Source organism: Pelodiscus sinensis, chromosome 22 (genome assembly GCF_049634645.1).
Source record: "Pelodiscus sinensis isolate JC-2024 chromosome 22, ASM4963464v1, whole genome shotgun sequence".
In the NCBI taxonomy this organism is placed as follows: Eukaryota; Metazoa; Chordata; order Testudines; family Trionychidae; genus Pelodiscus; species Pelodiscus sinensis.
In genome coordinates this window covers 25171571-25191961 of record NC_134732.1, presented here as the reverse complement: position 1 = coordinate 25191961, position 20391 = coordinate 25171571, and the positions used below count along the sequence as shown (strand labels likewise).

The following is a 20391-nucleotide window of genomic DNA, read 5'->3' as shown; positions in this document are numbered from 1 at the left end:
TTTTTCATTTGAATCGTTTGGTGAAATTCCAGTAGGAAACCTCTCAATCAGCTTTGCTACCCAGCAGCAACACTGACCTAAAGTGCTAGTGTTGTAGCAGTTGTTTGTATTGCGATGACCTAATATCTGTCAAGGGGAGCTCATTCACCATGGTCAGGCTCCCTTTCTTGGCATGTCTGTTAAGGAACCAGGCCTGGATAGTTTCATCTTCTGAAGGAGAAAGAAAACCGAGGTCCTAGACATTTGTATCATTCACAACCCATTTGGTACTTTTTGCAAGACTGGGGGTATTAACTGTCCTGTTCCGGTCTACTTAGGAAGTGACCTTCCGCCGCCCTCATTCCCTCTGCAGTTTAATTTACATAAATTATGCTTCTCTTACTCTCCTAATTTGTTGCATAGTGTTTCTGAGTGCAGTTCAAACAGCCTACCTGTAACACCCCAGAAATGGCTTCATTTTGCGAAGAGAAATGTTCCATTTGTAGTTCTAGTTCAGTGTAAGGTGTACAACTTTGTGATTCATAGGAATGAAAGGCACAGGAAGACATGATCATTTGTTAAAATACTTTTTGTAGCTTGGAGAACTCCAGCTTTCAAAGCGCTTGTCTGCACTGGCACGGTTTGTCACCCAAAATTGCCTTTTGGCAACAAAACAACAGAAGTTCTTATACTGCAATGAGACTTTTGTCTGGAAAAGCACCCAGTTTTGGCAACAGAAAACTTCCACCCCCATAAGAGACTTTTGTCTTTTCCCCTCCATTTATTGTTGACATATTAAGAGAACTGGCTTCTGCCAGTATCCCACAATGCCTGCGCTGATGGTGGTGCTCAGTGTTTTGTGATCTCTGCTGCCCTGCAGGCAGGCACCCCTCCCCTTTCAGAGCTCCGGGAAGTGTCTGACAGCTGAGTGAGCTGCTCTGTTTAGGGAACAAAGCAAGTCATTGGGCTGCTCCTGTTCTGCCCTGCTAGGAGCCCAGCAGCAGGCAGGCTGCTGCAGGGGGGGACTGGAGAGACGTCTGTGCTGCTTTGACATTCCTCAACACAAAGAGCTCCCAGGGAATCCCAAGCAGTGCAGGGCTCAGTTCCGCTTTCCCACCGCACTGCACTGAGGGATGCTCACCCACAATGCTTTGCTTTAGCTGTCGACGGGAGAGCTAGCCTTGTGGCCAGGAAATGTCAACCATGGGAGGCAGAAAAACCAGTTTGACAGTTTTCACTTTTGCATGTGAACAGCACTTTTGTCTGCAAACCTCCCCAGTGTAGCCGCAGCCCAGTGAACACCACTCCTCCTCGTGCTTGTAGTTAACTGTGCCGTAGGGGACTGAGGCTTGAATCTTAGAAAAAAGTCTAGTTAAGTGAAATGTATTTGCAAGTCATTGGCTTGAAGCAGCAGCAATCCATATTTGCATCTGGTTGAATCCCCATTTCTGCTGCATTTGGTTCTGTTTGGTGGCCATGCTAGCAGCATTCACATCTCTGGTAGAGGAGGGATTCATATCTCTGCCAGGAACCCCTGCCACTGCCTACAGCCACTGAGGTGTTAAGCAATACCGGATTCTATCTAGCTTTGGGAGGGAGCGTCTGTTTCCTGAAACTGTAAAAACAATGGTACCTGGAAGGGCGCATGCCTTGCACAGATAAGTCAGTTGCGGTATCTTGAGTTCATGTGGAAAACAGCAGTGGCCACCACTAGGGATGTGAACGTGTAACTGTGTAAAGGGTTAACCCATAAGCCTGGGATTACCTGTTAACGTTCACGGTTACACGCAGGCTCCAGCCCTGTTCCTGGGGGACCCCATGCTGCAGGTGCAGGGAGCTGTGAAGCTGCTGAGATTTACAGCGGTTATGCGGTTACACAGTTATCCGCTTTTTAACGTCCCTAGTCTCTGCTGCTAATGTCTAAAACGGCAGCGCCCGCCTTGTGAGCGTGAGACACTGAGGTTGCCACAAGACTAGCAGGAAGAAATATCCCAGGATTGTAGAGCTGAGTTCCACAGTGAAATTAAATTCATAGGGCAAATTCTCTGCCAAACTCACACCTCCCCAGCAATCTCAAGGAGTAGCATGCACCCAGAGTGCCTCTGTTGTCCTTCCCTGGCCACCTTCGCTTGAGTAGTTTGTCAATAAATTCAGCACCTTCCCGCCATTTGAACCCCTTAGTCCGAGTGTGTGCGTGTGCACGGCCACGTGGCCTTCACAAGGAATGCACAGCTTTGTATCCTGGCCTGCAAGGGAGAAGCACTCTGACTAGCCCTGTGTGTCTTTAAATGGGGACTGTTTAGCTCTCCTGCAGTGCATCTGCCTTCGTGTCAGAATGCTTGCTCCATCTCTGAGGCAGGGTGCAGCCAAGGAAGTTTCCAACAGCCCAGCTCCCACTAGGTACAGAATGGCAGGGGAGACTGAGTCACACCTTCTTCTTTCTGTCAAAGGACCATCTGAGGTCCAAGTAAATAACTCTCCTGACAGTGAGAGAACGTGCGTGGGTGGGGGAGACAGGTGGATGCGCTGAACAAGTTGGGTGGGGTGCAGAAGTGCTTGTTGATTATTTTGTTCTCGGCAAAGTGAGTAGGACATGTCAGCCTGCGGGCAGCGGCTGGGATATTCTATGTTTCCATGCACTTCCTAAGCATACCATCCTCCACTTCTTTTTTTACTATTATTTTTTCCTGGTGGACAGGAACTTGAGACATAAACAGCCATCCACTTTACCTCTTGAGTTTAAATCGTGGCTTGTTAACTGACCCTCATGAGTTGCCTTGTAATTAGAACGCAGAGAATTTTACAAGTTCTTTTATATTTCAGGTCCTCAGTATCGTCTAGAGAAGCAGAGTGAGCCCAACGTCCCAGTAGACTTAGACTGTACCTTGGAGAGCCAGAGCACAGTGGAGTTCTGCCTGGTCCGAGAGAACAGTATGTTTGCTCTTTTCACTTTTGCTCTTGTAAGTTACTTAAGCCCACACAAGTTGTGTTCCGGGGCACAGGCTGTGCCGGCTGGCTAGTGAGCTTTGAAGAGACTCAGTTTCCAAAAGCACTTTTCCACTGTGCCAGAAAAATATTCCAAAGTGATTAATTTCAAACCTTTTGGTAAAGTCTGCATCCTGTTTATCACTTCCCGATGAATCCTTTTCTGTTAAAACTCTGTTCTGTAAAGTTATGATTAATAGTGAAAAATGCCAGATAAACGTTTTTAGGGTTTTTTGCAAGCACTAGCTAGTGAATTAAATTATTGGTCTGCAGTATGTTTTCCCATGTCCATATTGCTGTCCAAGAAGCAGCAGTTTTTCAACCTCTAAAATGGTGTTTCTCAACCAGTGATAGTGGTACTCGAGAGAAGTCTGTGGGGTATGTCAACACAACTGACATTTGGAGAAAACTGAATTTTTGTTTTACGTTTTACAGTGCTTTATTATTTTTGTACTTTTTACACCCAAAAATGTAATCGCCCTCCTGGCTCCAATTAAGTTGTTTAAACAAATGTGTTGCAATGGTAGGAAAAAAAATTGTGTGCCTGAAAACTGTAGGTATTTGGGGCACTTATAATTTTTTTTTAAAAAAGGGGATACTTTATAAAAAAAAAAGGTTGAGAAACACTGCTCTAAAAGAAATGAATCATGTAGATGTAAGTAGAGCAGAGGGTTAGTGGTGGTGCAGGGAGAAAGGATTTTCTTTCCAGATATGCAAAAAATTTTACTTTTGAGGCTTGTTTTGTTTTTAAGTTTAACATAATTTGTTGGAGACAAAAGTAAAGTTTTCCCCTTTTTGGTTCATCCCTATGTCTGTCCAACAGTCTCAGAGGCCAAGCTCTGTTTAATTTTCTTCCCATTTTTTTGCAGCATTTAATTTTTTTTCTTCACTAATCAGAAAACTGATGTCATCCCTGGTCTAAGTTAAACCCATGCTAAGGCCAGGTCTGCGCTAAAGGGGAAGGTCGAATCAAGATATGCAACTTCAGCAATCTTAATATATAGCTGGAGTCAATATACCTTGTTTCCCGTTTCCCACAGTCCCCACAGAGGGAGGCTGATGGGATCAAATGCTCCCATCAGCTTCCCTTACTCCTCGCAAGGAACAGGAGTACCAGTGGCCGACAGGAACCCTCTGAGTTCACTTTAGTAGGTCTTAACTAGACCCGCTAAATCGAACTCCAGAAAATGAATCACAGCAGCGTTGATCTTCCACTTAGTGAAGACATGGCCTAGGAGGTCTTCTGTTGCAAAGAGTGGAGACCAGAATCCTTGCTGAAGAGCATAGCATCTCTGCTTTCCTTACAAAAATTAAATTATTTCATTTGTGATCGTAAAGCTGTAGCATTTCTTCTTCTTTCATTTCTCCTGAATTTCCCCTAAAGTATATGGCACCGAAAAGTGATGGAGCATCAGAAGGATAACTCCTACTTCATGTGCCAGGTATATGGTAGTGTCCCCCATGTAACAAATGGCAAAACTGAGGTTTTGAATGGGAGTGACTTAACTAATCATGTCAGAGCTAGGATTAGGCCTCATGTTCCTGACTCTAGCTCCTGAGATCTTCTTCATGCTCCACCTTTATTTCTGTGTCTTATTGCTCTAGGACGCTCCAGGGAGAAACCCTGCAAATGGTGGAAGAACGTCTTTAAATGTGTAAAACACAATAGTTCTAATCATGTTATGTAAATCACTATTACATAATTCTACCCTGGGGTTTATCGATGAGTTGTTTGTTAATTTGAGTGAATCTCTGAACTGTTCCTTTTGTATGAAATCTACATAACCCAAACACTGTGATATTCAATTGGTCTTTCCTGAACCAGTTTCTTGTAAAGCAAGTGCGCTGTCATTGAACCGAAGCGACAGTCACCGTACTTTTGGTGACCTTGCCTATTTCAGTTAAAATATAACCATCCTCGTGAACCTGAACTGTCTGGTTGAAAGCTGAAGAGACACATTGGACTCTCAAACCCATTTATACAGTCCCAGGCAAGAATGCATTGCATGGCCCACAGTCCTAAGAACCTGTGCCCTGATCCTCTGCATCCTCACACACAAGGCAGGATCACACTCGGTCAGTACTTGGATGGAAAACCTCTAAGAAACAGCAAGGTGTTGGTGATTCACAGGGCTTGACAAAGCACAGTGAGATCTACTTGCCAGCCCCGCACTGCACATGCGCCAGACCGGCACTGCGCATGTGCACGCACAGTGCCGGCGCACGGCTGATATCTACTCACCACGGGCGAGTAGAAACAGTGATTTGTCAAGCCCTGGTGATTCAGTAGGCCAAGATTTCCCAACCTATGGGTTGCGAGCCAAATATGGGTTGCCATTACATTTCAAAAGAGTTGCCAAGTGTCTCCCCAGCTGGCCCTGTCCCCTCTCCTCCCCCCATTTTTAAATTGCCTTGGGTCACCCAGTCTTCCTGAATTCTCAAAATGGGTCCCCATCTGGAGAAGATTGGGAACCGCTGCAGTAGGCGGCCTTCTGCTTTCCTCTAGTCAGCCCTGGATGGGAATCCTGGCATGCTGAAGTGGGAGCTGTCCCATTAGGGTGAGTGAGACGTTAAAAGGAAAAAATAAACTCCCCTGAATTCCGGTTCTTTCAGACATTATCAGCTGCCTAGCGGAACACGGTAGCTTTTCCCTGAAAGAGCGGCATGGAGACGGCGGCTCTAGTGCCCCCGCCTGTACAGTGCATTCCCGCAAGGAGCCCCGGGCTCCAGCAAACTTACCTGAACGACCAAGCAGTTACTCTGTCATTCATTTCTGCGCACGTGGATTCTATGCTAAAACCACAGTCCGGTCCCTGCCAAAACCTGCATGACCTAGAACCACCGCTTGGGTGGCAGAGTTGGCCCGTGGAGTGCAGCAAGAGCCATCTTTTGGATGAGATGCCAGAGGGTGTTTGAGTGAAGGAGAGGGTTGTGACCTGGGTTAGAATGGGGTGCAGGGTCTGGGAGGGTGTTTGGGTGCAGGAGAGGATTCTGGCCTGGGAGAGGGGTGTAGAACAGGTACAAGGTCTGGGAGGGAGTTGTGTGAGGCAGAGGGGTATAGAGGGTTTGGATGGTGACTTGGGGTGCAGGAGGCGCAGGGGTGCCAGAGGCAGGCTCTGGCTGGGAGATGCGTTGCCCCCATCCCATTGCCAATCTCTCAGTTCCTATTGGCTGGTTGTTTCCAGCCAGTAGAAGCTGAGGATTGGCCTGGGCAGGGAGATCACACAAACCCTCCCTCTGCCTGCAGAGCAGAGAGCCGTAGGCACTGTGTTTTCAACCGCGGAGGCTGCGTGCTTGAGGGTCCCAGTAGGGTGATCCAGGGGCTTGGCGGGCCGGATGCGGCCCCAGGGCCGTATTTTGCACAGCCCTGGTTTAGATCTTGGACAATGGAAAACAGAAATTGACAGGTATGTAAAGCAAAACTTTGCATCAAACAAAATCAACCATATTGTAGGTGAGGTCGCATTTTAAATTCTCTTTTCCTTAGTTATGTATTCAGATAGAGAAGATCTCAATTATAAGAACTATTTATGAAATGTACTAATTTATTTCTTCACATAGAGCCAAACAGATGCTAGTAAAATAGATGCCGTTTCCTTTGGGCAACTGTATACTTTATATTTTATGGGATTAAGTGGAAACAGAAAACTTTTCATTAATAGAAATACACCTGCAGAAATCTCTCAAATGTCTAACATTAGAGATGCTCAGACTAATAAACCACATCCCATATTTGGACATTTGAACTTCCATTCGTTGCATTTTGCAATGTGAAATGCTTATATTAAAAACCGCAAACTGTTCGTGGCTAATTTAGTTGATCCTCTCCATTCTGCTTCTGGAAAGTTCCTCTTTCTCGTTTTACCATTAGGTAGTAATTAGTATTCAAGGGAAATTGGTCTTAATATATTAAAATTGGTTAAGTGCCTTTAGACCTGTACCAAAGCCAATGTCTTATTGGAAAATGAAATTGGGGACTCTGTGTATGTAATTAATTGAATTGCAATTAAGAACTTTCATTAAGCAATATACTAGTACATTAAAGTAATAAGGGGACGTTTTTGCAATGGAGTTAACCTTGTATTTTTGTTTTATTGGGAAATATATATTTGCTTGTTCATGAATGTATCGTGCATTTAATATTTTAAGTTGCCATGCTATAGCAGATACTGCTGCAGTTCCTTTGACGTTCGCAGTCAGCTGTTTTCACAGGCCTTGCTTTGATCCTGGAGGCCATGGAAGTGTCTGGACCTGTGCCCCCATTTTGATCTGTTTCTTTGACTGTTTTATTTGATTCACCATTTGAGGAGCTGCTCTTCTGACCTCACATCCATCACCTGAACGCAATGCAGCGCTGGGGCGAAATCTTCCCAAAGCAGTCTCGGCTTTGCCCAGCAGCAAACCCTCTACTTCTGTACTGGTCTGTGGGGGAGGCGCTGACCCTGCATTCCCCCTGGAGTTTTTCCACACAGCACGGAGCTCCTCTGCCTCTATTTCCCCAGGAGAGTCGTCAGCACTCTGCTTAGGGAGGTGGCTTAGCCCACCGGCCTCGTCACTGAGAGGGTTCAGCAGTTCTCTGCTGAATGTCCAATATGAACACAAATCAAAAGAGCCTTTGGCCAGGCTGGGCTCAGCTTCCCGTCCCTTTCCTTTCCAGTGGGCCCTACCTGAAGGAGCTTGTTCCTGTAATAAATCAAATAGCCTTTCTGGGATCTCAGATGTACAGCCCAAAGGGGGGCTGGATTCTTCCCTTCTCCCTGGAGTGTCATTTGTGCGTGGTGTTGTGACATTTGTCCTGGCTTCTGAGAGGTAGCAGACCCCTCTTTGGGTCACACACAACGGGGCGTGTTGGATCAGAATGACATGCCGCTGCTGCTGCCTTCTTCTTAAGAACCATGGTCAGCAGATAGGCCGCCGACCTCCCTGGGGCCATTCTTAGTGTTTCCTCACCTCGCCAATTGCCAAGCACATGGTGGGCATGTATGTGGTTGGTTTTACTTACGGCTCCCGTCGTTCCTGAGGCTGCATTCTAGCAGCACGTTGTCTTGGCGTGACTCGCTTTTCATTTCTGCTGCTTTCATGCAGGAACCCCCCGTATCATTTGTAGCAAACTAACTGTGCAGGGCACCAGCATAGGACAGTGAGGGTGCTTTGCCTCCGGTTAGATAATGAAAGAGCAAAGAACGCCAAGGTAGTTGTGAATTTAGCCCTTTGGTCCATTCGCAGTCCCTGTTTGGAATAGCATCTGTTCCCCCAAGGAGACACTCGGGCTACAGCTGCACTGCACTCCCGCCAGTAAACCTGCTGCTAGGCGGGGCTGTGAAAGTGCGCTCCTAACCCACACAAGTTTTACCGACGAAAAGCATCGGCACAGGCGGCACTTTGCAGCCCCTTGCTGGGGGTGGTTTTTTCTAGTCACTCTCCTGATGACTGTGGCTTCACGGCCCATGTTCGAATGGCACTGCTCTAGCTGGGCCACTCTAAGGCACGCAGTGTTAGACCTGTCTGTGCTCTCTGACTTGAACGGCTGTACGGACTCTTGGTCTGGGCCTGGATGCAGTGTCCACTAATTGCTTTGCCCAATGAGAGCTTTTACCTTCAAACACGATACTGTGATTCCCTCTTCGAATGCCCAACAGGCCTGCAGCTATTCCACAGGCGTATTCACAGTGCCTGTGTGGCAAGTGTCTCCACCCAGCGCTCGGAGAGGAGTCTTTCCTCGATCATTGAATTCCCTCCGTTGCCTCGACATTCTGAGAGCGCTGCGAGGATGGGAGCAATATCCCAAGTTCTGTGGTCGGGGGTTTTCTGGGCAGGGCATCTATCTCTGCTGCTACTAGTGTTAGTGCTGTTCTCCTGGGCACCCTTGGGCTCCTCGTTCAACTACAGAAGTTCTGCAGACCTTAAACTGTCCTCCTCACGTAGCCAAATCCAGCCAGGTTAGCAGATATTTCACGTATAAAATTCCCCAGTTCAATCATTTAAACCAGGAGCCTCAAACACCTGGCCCATGGGTCATTCCCAGGCAGCGCGATTGCACAATCCAGCTTGGAACTCCCAGCAGGCCAAGGGTGGGGCTGTTCATTACCAGCCTTCAAGTCGTCCTGCCCCATGCACCCCGTACCCGAGGATGTGTTCCCCCATACTTACCAAAGTGGCAGGAGCAACCGTGTGAAAGTATTCCGATTTTAAATTCCAGTCAAAATGTAATCCCTGAATCGGATCTTGGTGGCTACTAGCTAATCAAGGGGTTAATAACACTATTACCATGCCCTTCTCGACAGTACTTTTCATCTGAGTACCTGATACATGAGTAAGCTCAGCCTCATAATGCCCCTGTAAGACAGACACTTACTATATCCGTTTGACAAATGAGTAAAGCCAGACTCCGATGCTTGTGGAAGGCCATTGTGTGGAGCCTGGGGTCAGCTCCATGCGGCGCTACTTTGAAACACTGAGGGGCAGCGCTGCACAGCTGATCCCCGGCTCAGCTGTGCGGTGCTGCCCCTTTGAAATGCTGCCATGGTGTTTCAAAGCGACAGCGCCGCACAGAGCCTGGGGTCAGCTGGGGTGTCCCCAGCTGACCCTGGGCTCCGTGTGGCATTTCAAAGTTGACACGCCCACATGCAGCCCAGAGTCAGCGGGACTTCCTGCTGGCCCCAGGCTGCAGGCGGAGTTCCACATTCCTCCCTTGAAATGTACAAGAGCCCCAGTGGGGGTTCTTGTACATTTCAAAGGAGTAATGCATAAGTGCCTATCAACTAGTCGAGTTGTCGATGGAAATTCCATCGACTACTTGACTAGTAAATTACTCGATACTTATCCTTACTCCTGGCCAAACCAGTCAGGATCACCTGTCAGAGGTTCCAAGATCTACCAGTAGATCCCGATCTACTGATTGGTGACCACTGGGTTAGGTGGTAAAATCCTTTGAAGTGATACTGTACCTGTCCAATAACTGCTTTCAGCAAAATGCTAGTTACTTCCCTGGGGGCAGCCCAGACCTAATGTGAGATGTGACCAGGAGACACTGCACCTTCCGGGATGAGCCACAAGTGGTCAGGATCTGTGTTGTTGATTGCAAATGAAGACTGCCAGTACTGAATCACCAGCATGATTGCCTGTGCCCTCTAAGTATTCCTTGGAGAGGTCTTGCTCACTACTCACCCAGGCAGGCCGTGCTTAGCTAGAAAACTGTTACAAGGTGAAATGGCTGCAGGCTATAAAATACGTGACCACAGAATATTGCTATTCTGTGGATTGTATCCTAACGGTGCACAGTTTTATGATTGAAACAGTGCCGTGTTAAAGCACAAGTGGGTAATTGAAGGAATGCATGACAGCCCTACATTGGCATTTCAATAGTTTTATCTATTGAACTCGGTCCTTTAACTTCCTTTCCTAGTCAGTTTTCTTTTGATCCTCAGGCAACCCATTCCATTATAGTCCTTGTTTTCCTTCCAGGAACCTCTATGCCATAGTGTTTCAAAATGCTTTTAAGTGCACCAAAAGTTTGACATATCTCCATGTTTCGTTGAAATACTGCAGCGGGAGTGTTTGACATGATACATTATGATAATCCATAGAATAGAGACATTAACACAAGGGTCTTTGACAAAATACATTGTAATGTCTCTGACGGAGCCATTACAATTTATCTTGTCATTCTGTAGTGCGAGTGGTTGCAATGTTCAGATGGGGATGCACAAATTCACATGCTCATGTACACATCTGAAAAAGATTCAAATGGCAGAGTCCAGTTTGCAGGTTTAAAAAGAGAACACCTTTAGATTGTAATGCCTGGTGCGTTTTTTGTGTGCTGCTGAGGCACATACATGCCTAATCCCTGTATGTAAGGGGGGAAATAGTTGGAAAAGGGGTTGTTAGGCTGATATCGTCAGAACGGGTCTTTTTCCCACTGTACACTTTTAAGTGCTCAGCAGAAGGCACTAAAGTTCTCTGGACACCACACAGATGAGCTTATGTTCTGTAGACAAGAAAATCTGCATGTTGCTTCACAAACTGAAAGGGGACGTTTTTTGCAAGTGGGAAAAACTGAGTGTTGAGTTTTTATTTTTTCCCTTCTACATTTACACTGCTCCTCCCCACAGCTGGGAGAGTAGCTCTTGCAAAGACAAACAGGATGCGGTTCCGAAACTCCAAATTGTCCACATTAAAAGGAAGCCTGCCACTGCATCAACTGTGTGTATTTGACTCGAGTGCCAGGGCTTTCACCCCCTGGTAGTTGCCTTTTCTAAAAAGCAAGCGCTCTCCTTAATACCGGAGTCCAGACACAGAAACTCTCTGTAGTTTTGCTATCAGTTGGAATCCTGAAATGGGAGATAAATTTACACTACCAGAGAGTAGAAGGTCAATGAAGGAAGCATTAGTGTGTTGAGCCAGATCCAACTACATAAGTCTTGAGCAAAATTAATATGTAGAAATTGACAAGCCTTTTGCTGCTTATACTATATTGTTAAGACCTCTGCTAAAATTCCATTGTCTCATCTGTCCATTTTTAAAATTTCAGCAAAATATAAGTTTTCATTAATCTCCCACAGCAAATTTAGGATTGTGAACTGGCAGTTGTTTCAGCTTTTAGGACTACATTAGCTGGTGTATTAAACAAAATGTGTCATTCTTCAGTATCTTCTGCAAGAAGTTAAATCAATTTTCAACCATATTTATGCACCACTTTATCTAAAAGCATCTGAATTATCATTTACAGCTAAAATGAAATTACTCTGTAAAAGATTGTGTCCCGTTATAGTAATTTTTAAATTGATATTAATCCAACATCATAAAATGTAAAAATCTTAAAAGTATTTTTTCAGTAATTGGCATTTTGGCTTAATGAGACGTTACCTTTTCTAAAGCTAGTACCTACAGTAGTAACAAGAATACTAATCAGCAATGTATGCTTTTTATCTCCGAACTTAGTAAAAGTAGCAAGATACCACTCACGTTGTTAAGAATAATAAAGTTTAATATGTGACGGGGGGAAATGTAAAGATTTTAATACCAGAGTTAAAGACTACACTGGGAAAAAATGATAGTAAAAAAGGCTGCTTGATAGATGCATCCATATGCTTTTGTCATATCTGTAAGTTGTGTTACTGGTAAAATACAAGACCTGAAAGGCAATTTTTCAGTGACACCCAATTATGTTGAAAAATGCAGATTTGGTGAAATCAAAAATTCTTAAAGGAAAGGATCCGTTTTAATAAGTTCCTCAACTAACACGAATTGGGGGGCGGGGGGGAATTAAACTTGTCAAAATGTCCCGTCTTGGCATTTTTTTAATTTAAAAGATGGTTTTTCATTTTATAATTTGATACTAGTATTACCATCTTTAAAATAAATTAAAAGTGGTCAAAATCAAAATAAAATGTTTCAAAATTATCCAAACAAAACATTTTGATTGACCCAAACTGAAATTTTTAAAAAGATTGTCAAATTGTAAACAGTTTTGAAATGTTGACATTTTGTCCCAGTTGAGGAAGAGGAAACATTTCTGAAATCGTGAATGTGTTTGTAGGGTAGGAAAATACTTTCTTGCTCATCTCTAATTAAGAACTACTTCAGCCATTCACATTTAGCACAGCTCCTACTGGTGTAGGCCCTGTCTCCACTTCTTGCACCGGACATCGATCATGTGGCGTTCAATTTAGTAGGTTTAGTAAAGACCTGCTCAGTCGAAAGCTGAGGGTGCCCCCACAAGAAGCCAATGGGAGCGTTTGCTCCCATCAACCTCTCACGGTGAAGACGATACCAAGTTTGCCTTGAGGGATGTTGACTTAGGGTTTATGGAACCTTAAGCCGACCTTCCGGGTCTAGTATAGACCTGGCCTCGTTATAGGCACACTTTTGGCAAAGCTGTTCTTGGAACTCCAGCTGACTCTGCAGACTTTCTGTAGTTACTATGCCCAGGAAGTGGCTCTAGCCAGTTCCTGCAGGATAGCTATGAGTTAACAAAGTCTGCTCTAGGGTATGACCATCCTCAGGATTTTCCACAGAGTTTACGTTGCACCCTCACTTTGATATGTTTTAAGCTCGTAGCTCATGAAGAATTTTGCTTTTGACCTGACATGGAGAATTTCCTTCGAACCTCAAATGCACTAAAACTGTGTATTTCCTTAAAAAAAAAAAAAAAAATTAGGTGACATGACTGGCTGCAGCTGGGCAAACAATAGACTTGCAATTGCCAGAGAGGCAGGAGTGTTTGTGCTCTGGCGTAAGGATACGTGCCACGTTTTGAGTCTCTTTTATTTTTTGACAGGTTCGAGAGGAGAAGAGACCTCAGAAGAAGACCCGCAGATGGATATAGCTACGGTTCAAGATATGCTTAGTAGCCACCACTACAAGTCCTTTAAAGTCAGCATGGTCCACAGGCTGCGATTCACAACTGATGTGCAGTTAGGTAAATCAATCCATACTGTAAGGCAAAGGAGAGCAGAGACAGTCTTACCTTCAGCCACTTCCAATAAATGTCTGTCCAGAGAGTTACATAACAATGCCCGGTCACCATGTTGTCTAGTTGACTATACAACAGAGTGTTTAACATTGCTCCTCATTATTTTACCGTCAAAAAGATCAATTTAATGCAATAAACCCACATAAACCATGTAAAATGGAATTAAATTGTTTAATTATTTTTATCCTTATCTAAAGGGATCTCTTCTATTCCCTTCTAACTCTCAAAATAAATACAAACTATATCTCACTTCTTAGCACATCAATTGGCAATATGTAAGTATTTGTATTACCTTCAATTAGCTAGCATATAATCCCTGTCTACGAAGACCATCATTTAGTGACTCTTTTTGCTAAATATGCAGACAAATTTTCTTTCCTAAAATCAGCCCATGCAAAAAAAGTTTGTATTAAATCAATAGATTTTAATGGTGTTAATAGAATGGTGAAATGGAATAAAATATATTCCATGTTCTATAATGATTTTAACATGTGCCTTTTTAGCTTTCTAAATGTTCTGCAAAACCTAACAGCTACAAGAACATAAGATTTTAATAAAAAATCTATTTACTAATTTTTAATAATAATAGGGCTTTTATAGTCTGTGGTTTAAATTGTAGAAATTTTATTAACAGTGCATGGATAAGTAAACTATAACACTGTATTATTTAGTACTGTGGTCACCAACCGGTCGATCGCGATTGAAACTCGACCAGTCGATCGCGAGGCGTTCGGGGCCCCTCCCATTCCCCACCCACCCCCACCCACCCCGAGAAGCCCCACTACCTACATCCAGCGAAAATGGAGGTAGTGCTGGCTTCCTGCAGGGTGGACAGAAGTGCTGCAGCTGCGCGCCACTTCCGGGGGTTCCGGAAGTGCACTGATTGCTCCCCTCTTCAGGTCTGTGGCATGCCGGAACTTGCGGCGGGGCGTACCCAGAGGAGGCGAGTGCTGGGGCTTCCCTCCTCTGTAGGAAGGGGAGTTGGCCCCGGAGGAGGTGAGCGCAGGGGCTTCTCTGCACCACGGGAGGGGGGAGTTGGCCCCAGAGGAGGTGAGCGCAGGGGCTTCTCTGCACCACGGGAGGGGGGAGTTGGCCCCGGAGGAGGTGAGCGCAGGGGCTTCTCTGCACCACGGGAGGGGGGAGTTGGCCCCGGAGGAGGTGAGCGCAGGGGCTTCTCTGCACCACGGGAGGGGGGAGTTGGCCCCGGAGGAGGTGAGCGCAGGGGCTTGTCTGCACCACGGGAGGGGGGAGTTGGCCCCGGAGGAGGTGAGCGCAGGGGCTTGTCTGCACCACGGGAGGGGGGAGTTGGCCCCGGAGGAGGTGCGCGCAGGGGCTTGTCTGCACCACGGGAGGGGGGAGTTGGCCCCGGAGGAGGTGAGCGCAGGGGCTTGTCTGCACCACGGGAGGGGGGAGTTGGCCCCGGAGGAGGTGCGCACAGGGGCTTGTCTGCACCACGGGAGGGGGGAGTTGGCCTCCTTGCACGGGCGCTTTCCTCTTCAGGGGGCGGGGGGAGTCCTGGGAGGAGGCTGGTGCAGGGGACTCCCTTCCCCCACTGGCATTCTGTCCCCTGCTGCAAAACCCTCCCCCCACCCCAGCACCCTGTCCCCTGCTCCCACTGGTACCCTGTCCCCTCTCCCCTGTGCCCTTCTGCAGAACCCTCCCCCCACCCCAGCACCCTGTCCCCTGCTCCCACTGGTACCCTGTCCCCTCTCCCCTGTGTCCTTCTGCAGAACCCTGCTCCCACCCCAGCACTCTGTCCCCTGCCCCAGCACCCACTAGCACCCTTCCCCAGTACCATGTCCCCTGCTCCCACCAGCACAGTTGGGGCCACATTAGTGAGGCTTGGGGGGGGGGGTTGGAAGGACGTGGGGGAGGGGGGTTGGTTTTGGGTGTGTGTGGGTATGTGTGGGTTTTTTTGTTTTTTGGGTTTTTTTGCGCATCTCCCTTGTGTGGCCCCAACTGACTTTTCTGTGGGTCAGTGACCCCGTGACTCAAAACAGGTTCCCTGCCCCTCTCATAAATAAAGACAATGCAGAAACTTTTTGTGTTTGACATACAGCCGCTCCCCGAGTTACAAACAAGTTACGGACCAACGCTTGATCCGTAACTCAAAGTGTTTGTAACTTGGATCCCATAGCGTTACACGGCGACCCCGCTGTTCGTAAGCATGGATCGCCATTCGTAATTCGGATCTGCATTTACGACCACTTTGGTCATAAGTGCGGATGGTCGTAAGTGGAGGTGGTAACTCGGGGAGTGGCTGTAGTATTTTATTTAAAAATGAAGCCTGGCCAGCAAACCCCCAATTGGGGCCAAGCCCCCATCTGGCGGCAGTATCATAACACTCTTACACCCCCCCCCCCGCCAGACCCTAGATCTAAGCCTATCATACACTGGAACCCCCTGCCCTGAGCCCCTCACCCCAACCCAATTCTTGCACCCTCACAGCCACAAGTCTGTGGCTTGCTTAGTACCGCAACCCTCCATCTGACCCCACCACTGCCCAGCCTGGAGCCCCCTCCACGAGCCTGCATCCTCTTCTCCACCTCCTCCTGCATCCAGATTTTCTCCCAGAGCTTGCACCTCTCACCCCTTTCCACACCCAAGTCCCTCATTCCCACCCCAGAGCCCACGCATCCTGTCTCAACCCAGGGGGTACCGTTAGGCTGCAGCAATTTTTCCAGGATTCCAGAGAGATCCTGGAAAAACTCTTCCACATCCAGGGATGCATTTGTTCTTCTGCTTTAAGTGGAAGAGCAAACATGCTCTTTCAGTAACCCCTATATTCCTCAGAAGGGGTTTGTCTAACATTTGGTCCAGTCTAAACAGGCCACTTGTTGGAAAAACCTTTTCCTACATAAGAATTGGGGGAAAAAGTGGCAGTGTAGAGTGTATAAGGGCTGGGGATAGCAAGTGATGGAGAGGAGGAGAATAGAGAGGGCGGAGCTTCAAGGAAGGGGTGGGGTCTTGGGGAAAGGATGAGACAGTAGACCTTTGCTTGTTCTGAGATTAAAAAGTGATCTTGGGTGTAAAAAGGTTGGAGATCACTGGTTTAGTAGAATAGTTATAAGTTTGAAAAATTCTCTATTCTTTACTACCGTTAGTCTTTTTATCATTCAGGTTGTGAACACACAAAAAACCTTTCTATTCCATGGCACATATGTACATGGGAAGCTTTTGTTCAGTTTATTTTGAACTGTCTTGTTAAGGAAGGATTTATATGCTGACGTTGAAGTTGGACAGTGTTAGGCATGTTTTCTGCTCTTGAGCAAACTATCTGGGTGTGATAGTTTGCTTCCAATGAAGTTTGACTCACTGTGTCTGGAAGCTGTCAGAAATGAGAGCTTGCAAAGGTCATGACAGATCACTAAAGATAAATGTTTAAGGGAGAAGAGCTGTTACAGGAAACAAATGGTCTAACTTGTTTTGTAGTGAAGGGGCTGACCCCATCCACCAGTGTATGGACCATAAACTTTCCTTACTCACTTTTTGTAGCATCCCCTGCATGTATCTATTTTTGATGGCTACACCAACTGCAGTATGTTTTTATGTGCTAATTCTGTACAGCACAGAGCCATAAACCCAGTGGGGTGTTCAAGGTCTGGACAAATGGAAAATATCAAAACCTCCAAGGTCAGAAGAACTATATGTATATGGGCTGTCTCCTGGTGCAGTCTTTTCTGATATTCATCTCAGTGGTGTCAAAAGTAAACATTACAGGGCACTACCATTCAGCACTAACGGGAGTTAAATGTGTTCCTCCTCCTGCTGTGTGGTGGCAGAATAGACTCCATTGAATGTGAACCATAAGAGCCAATACATACAGTCCTTTGTATTTATGGATTTTAGGGCATTCGGGGCCACATAGCACATGGATGGTCCGCTAGAAAGAGTTTTCTCTGTGACATTTTTATTTATCAGTCACATTACATACCAGCACTAGTTCAGTGACAATTTTCCTGGAAAAACCTGTTTCCTGAGGGCACTGGGAAGCTGAAGCCATGAGATGACCTCGTTTATCAATAATATTGATTACTCTGCACACTGCAGGAATACACATGCTGGCCAGGAAACATTGGACTGTACAGTGGCCACACTTAAAAGCATCCCTCAGCATTGAGTGAGAGTACCGATTCCACCTGTGCTCCCATTTGAAGGGCAGGAAATTTCCCTCAAACCAATAGAACGTTTCTGAGGGGAAGGATATTTCTAAGTGCACCAAGGCTTAATGACAGCATCTTAGCCCGCTGCCACGTTTGCTAAAGATCCGACATGTCCCTTTGGTTGGTTGATGGGTTTGGTTTAGATGATAGTGTAGAAGTGCTCCCATCAGTTTTTCTCACAGCTGGTGGGAGACCCTGACCTCGCCCTGTTACCTTCAGGGTGTGGCTTAGACACCGCCCCTCGTTACTTGTTTCTTAAGGAGGGAGCCCACCCTTTGGGGTTTTCATAATTCTCTTCAGGTGCAGGATCAGAAAGGAAGGTAAATATCCCAGTGCACTTCAGAATAGGGTTTTTTTCCCCCCCAAGATCTAGATCAAAGGGGAAAAGACCAACAGTGCTATCTTACCCTGGGGCTGCCTGTGTAGCACTTTTCGGGGAGTCTTTCTGATGGGGCTGTTGACCCAGGTTTGCTCTGTCAGGCCTAGCTTGGAGGATCCCTGCGTTCCCTGTAGGACTGGGGTGGACACAGCCGAGGTGGGAGTCTCTCCTGGCTGCAGGAGTCACTCGGCACTTTCCCGCTTACAGTGATCTCTGCAGTTTCCTCCCTTTGATAGGCCTCCTCCCTTCCATACCTGATTGGCAGGGGAGAGGGGCAGGGCCTGTCTGGCACCATCAGCAGCAGGGTGGATGTAAGCACCTTGTCGCAAGTAGCTGCTGGTGGGTTGTATGACGTGCAAGAAATGCTCCACTGCCAAGTAGGGAAGGGGGCTATGTGGCAACGCCCCTGCCTGACATTGGTCACCTTTCTGGGCATGCGTCACTGTGATACTATCCACGTCAATGAGTCGACTGCCTGTACAGAACCACCAGTCGGGAAATAAGCTCTTCAAAAGAGCCGGTTTGATTAGGTAAAGTGGGGCTGCTCGTGGCAATGGTGTAAGCTACGTTTGTAGGTACCTGCGTGGTTCTTTCCCTGGATTTCCTGAGCAACACTGCACCTTGTAAGGGCGGTGAGAGAACCTGGCACTAGGTTTATCCAGAGAGCTGGGAGGAATGTCCCGGATTGCGCACACCTGAGTGCCATTCTTACTGATGCTATAAGTACAGAGGGAAGAAATGACCACTCTGTGGCTGACTTTTTATTGGAGCTGAAGCTTTAGTTACAGCAGCCACAGGATCTGGGGTTTTATGATTAACTTGTGTCACATTATGATGCACATGCAGCGTCCTGTCAACATTTTGACTCTGTTTCCAGAAAGCGGTAAGGAGAAGGTGCATTTATTTGTGCACTCTGCTATCAAACCTAAGAGGCAGATTGATTTGAAAAATTATTGCTGGCAAAGTAGGTTATTAAAATGGCTAAATCCAGACTCTAGCAAAGAAAACAGCAAGAACAAAACAGGTAGGGCTGGATGGCTGTATCTTTACCATTTGTATTGACAAAAGCTGCATTATAGAAAATTGGAGATAAATCATTTAACTTGATTGTGAATGTGACTAATTCAGACTGTAAAGCAGAAACTACATAAGCTTTAAGCACTAGCTAGTACTATAGATTTTGGGTACACACCCACACAGATTGGAGCACAAAAACACAAAAAAGGACAACATTGACAAAGACTGTGCTCCTGTGGATGTGTGCACGCCAAAGCAAATGATGCTGAGATACGGAAATAATAGATGAAGTATACAGCAACAATTTGCAGATAAAAATAATAGAAGTTAAAGTGTATTTTACATGATAAAGGAAAGATGAAAGAGGAGGAAAGTCTGTTACATCTGAGATGGTTACAAAATCCATGCCTTGCGAAGTAGCCTCTGTTGAAAAGATTGATGCAATGAGGAGTGACCTTGGCTTGGAGCAGGAGCTGGTGATGTATGTATGAGCATCTCTCTGCTAAATGGACCCAGATTTGTAGCACTAATATACATGGAAGCCCAGAACCAAACTCAGTATGGCAATAAATCAACAGCCACTTTGGGTGTCATTTCTGGTTTATATTCCACTATTGTTCTATCACTTTAATTCATGTCACTATCATCTGTTCATCTGGAACAGTTTTATATAATTTTCCAGTGGAGTTACCTGACAAATCCTATCAAATTAGCAAGGTACATTAACAATATTGACTGACTGGAGTTGCAGGGCCACAGAATGAAATTTTTAAAAGCTGTTTCCAGTGGCGATATTTTATGTGTGCGCTTTTGGAAGGGAAGAAAAAAAGGGTTATTTCCACATAAAGGAAATATGTATTTTGTCTTTTTTTTTTCCAAGCATCAAAATAAAAACATCAGCAACTTCAAATATAATTTTCTTTGAGAGGCAGAAAATGTCTAGGTTTCGGGCAATTAATGATTATACTGAAATAAAAAATACAAATGTTACAACATTTTTCTAGAGTGGAATGTAATAAAGTGGCTTTCCTGACACAGAAGCAGCCTGCTCAAATCATCTAGCGCTAACACTTCTAGCATCAGTTGAATTCTTGACACTCTGCCTAATTGAAACATGGCGTCTCCGACGTGAGCAGTGTCTCAGGACAAATGAATGCTTTTGATGAATTAAAAAGTAAGAATTGTTTGTGGCATTCGGTAACCATATTGTAATGACAAGAGTTAAAATGGAAGGTTCTTTTCCATTTGGTGCAGAGGACCATAGCAACATACATGCTACCTCTGCCTGTCGGTTTTAGAATCCAATGAGGCACAGAGCTTTCCGCATTGGTTGGGGGGTTTGGTTTTGAGAGAGGAGAGGTGGAGGTTTTAGAAACTGCAGTTGGTTAGTTTTA

At 45.9% G+C, this 20391-nt stretch overlaps 1 protein-coding gene across 12 annotated transcripts in view; it reads left to right on the top strand.

The window, feature by feature from the left end:
• MAPKAP1 (MAPK associated protein 1) overlaps nucleotides 1-20391 on the top strand; it is a 171207-nt gene that overhangs the window by 130260 nt on the left and 20556 nt on the right. For 10 of the 12 annotated variants that reach the window (XM_075905711.1, XM_075905710.1, XM_075905709.1 and 7 more), the window contains 2 exons: nucleotides 2803-2910; nucleotides 13244-13384. In XM_075905711.1, the coding sequence (XP_075761826.1) occupies nucleotides 2803-2910; nucleotides 13244-13384 (249 nt within the window). The remainder of the gene's footprint in view (nucleotides 1-2802; nucleotides 2911-13243; nucleotides 13385-20391) is intronic. The other 2 variants (XM_075905714.1, XM_075905713.1) reach the window with 1 other exon arrangement.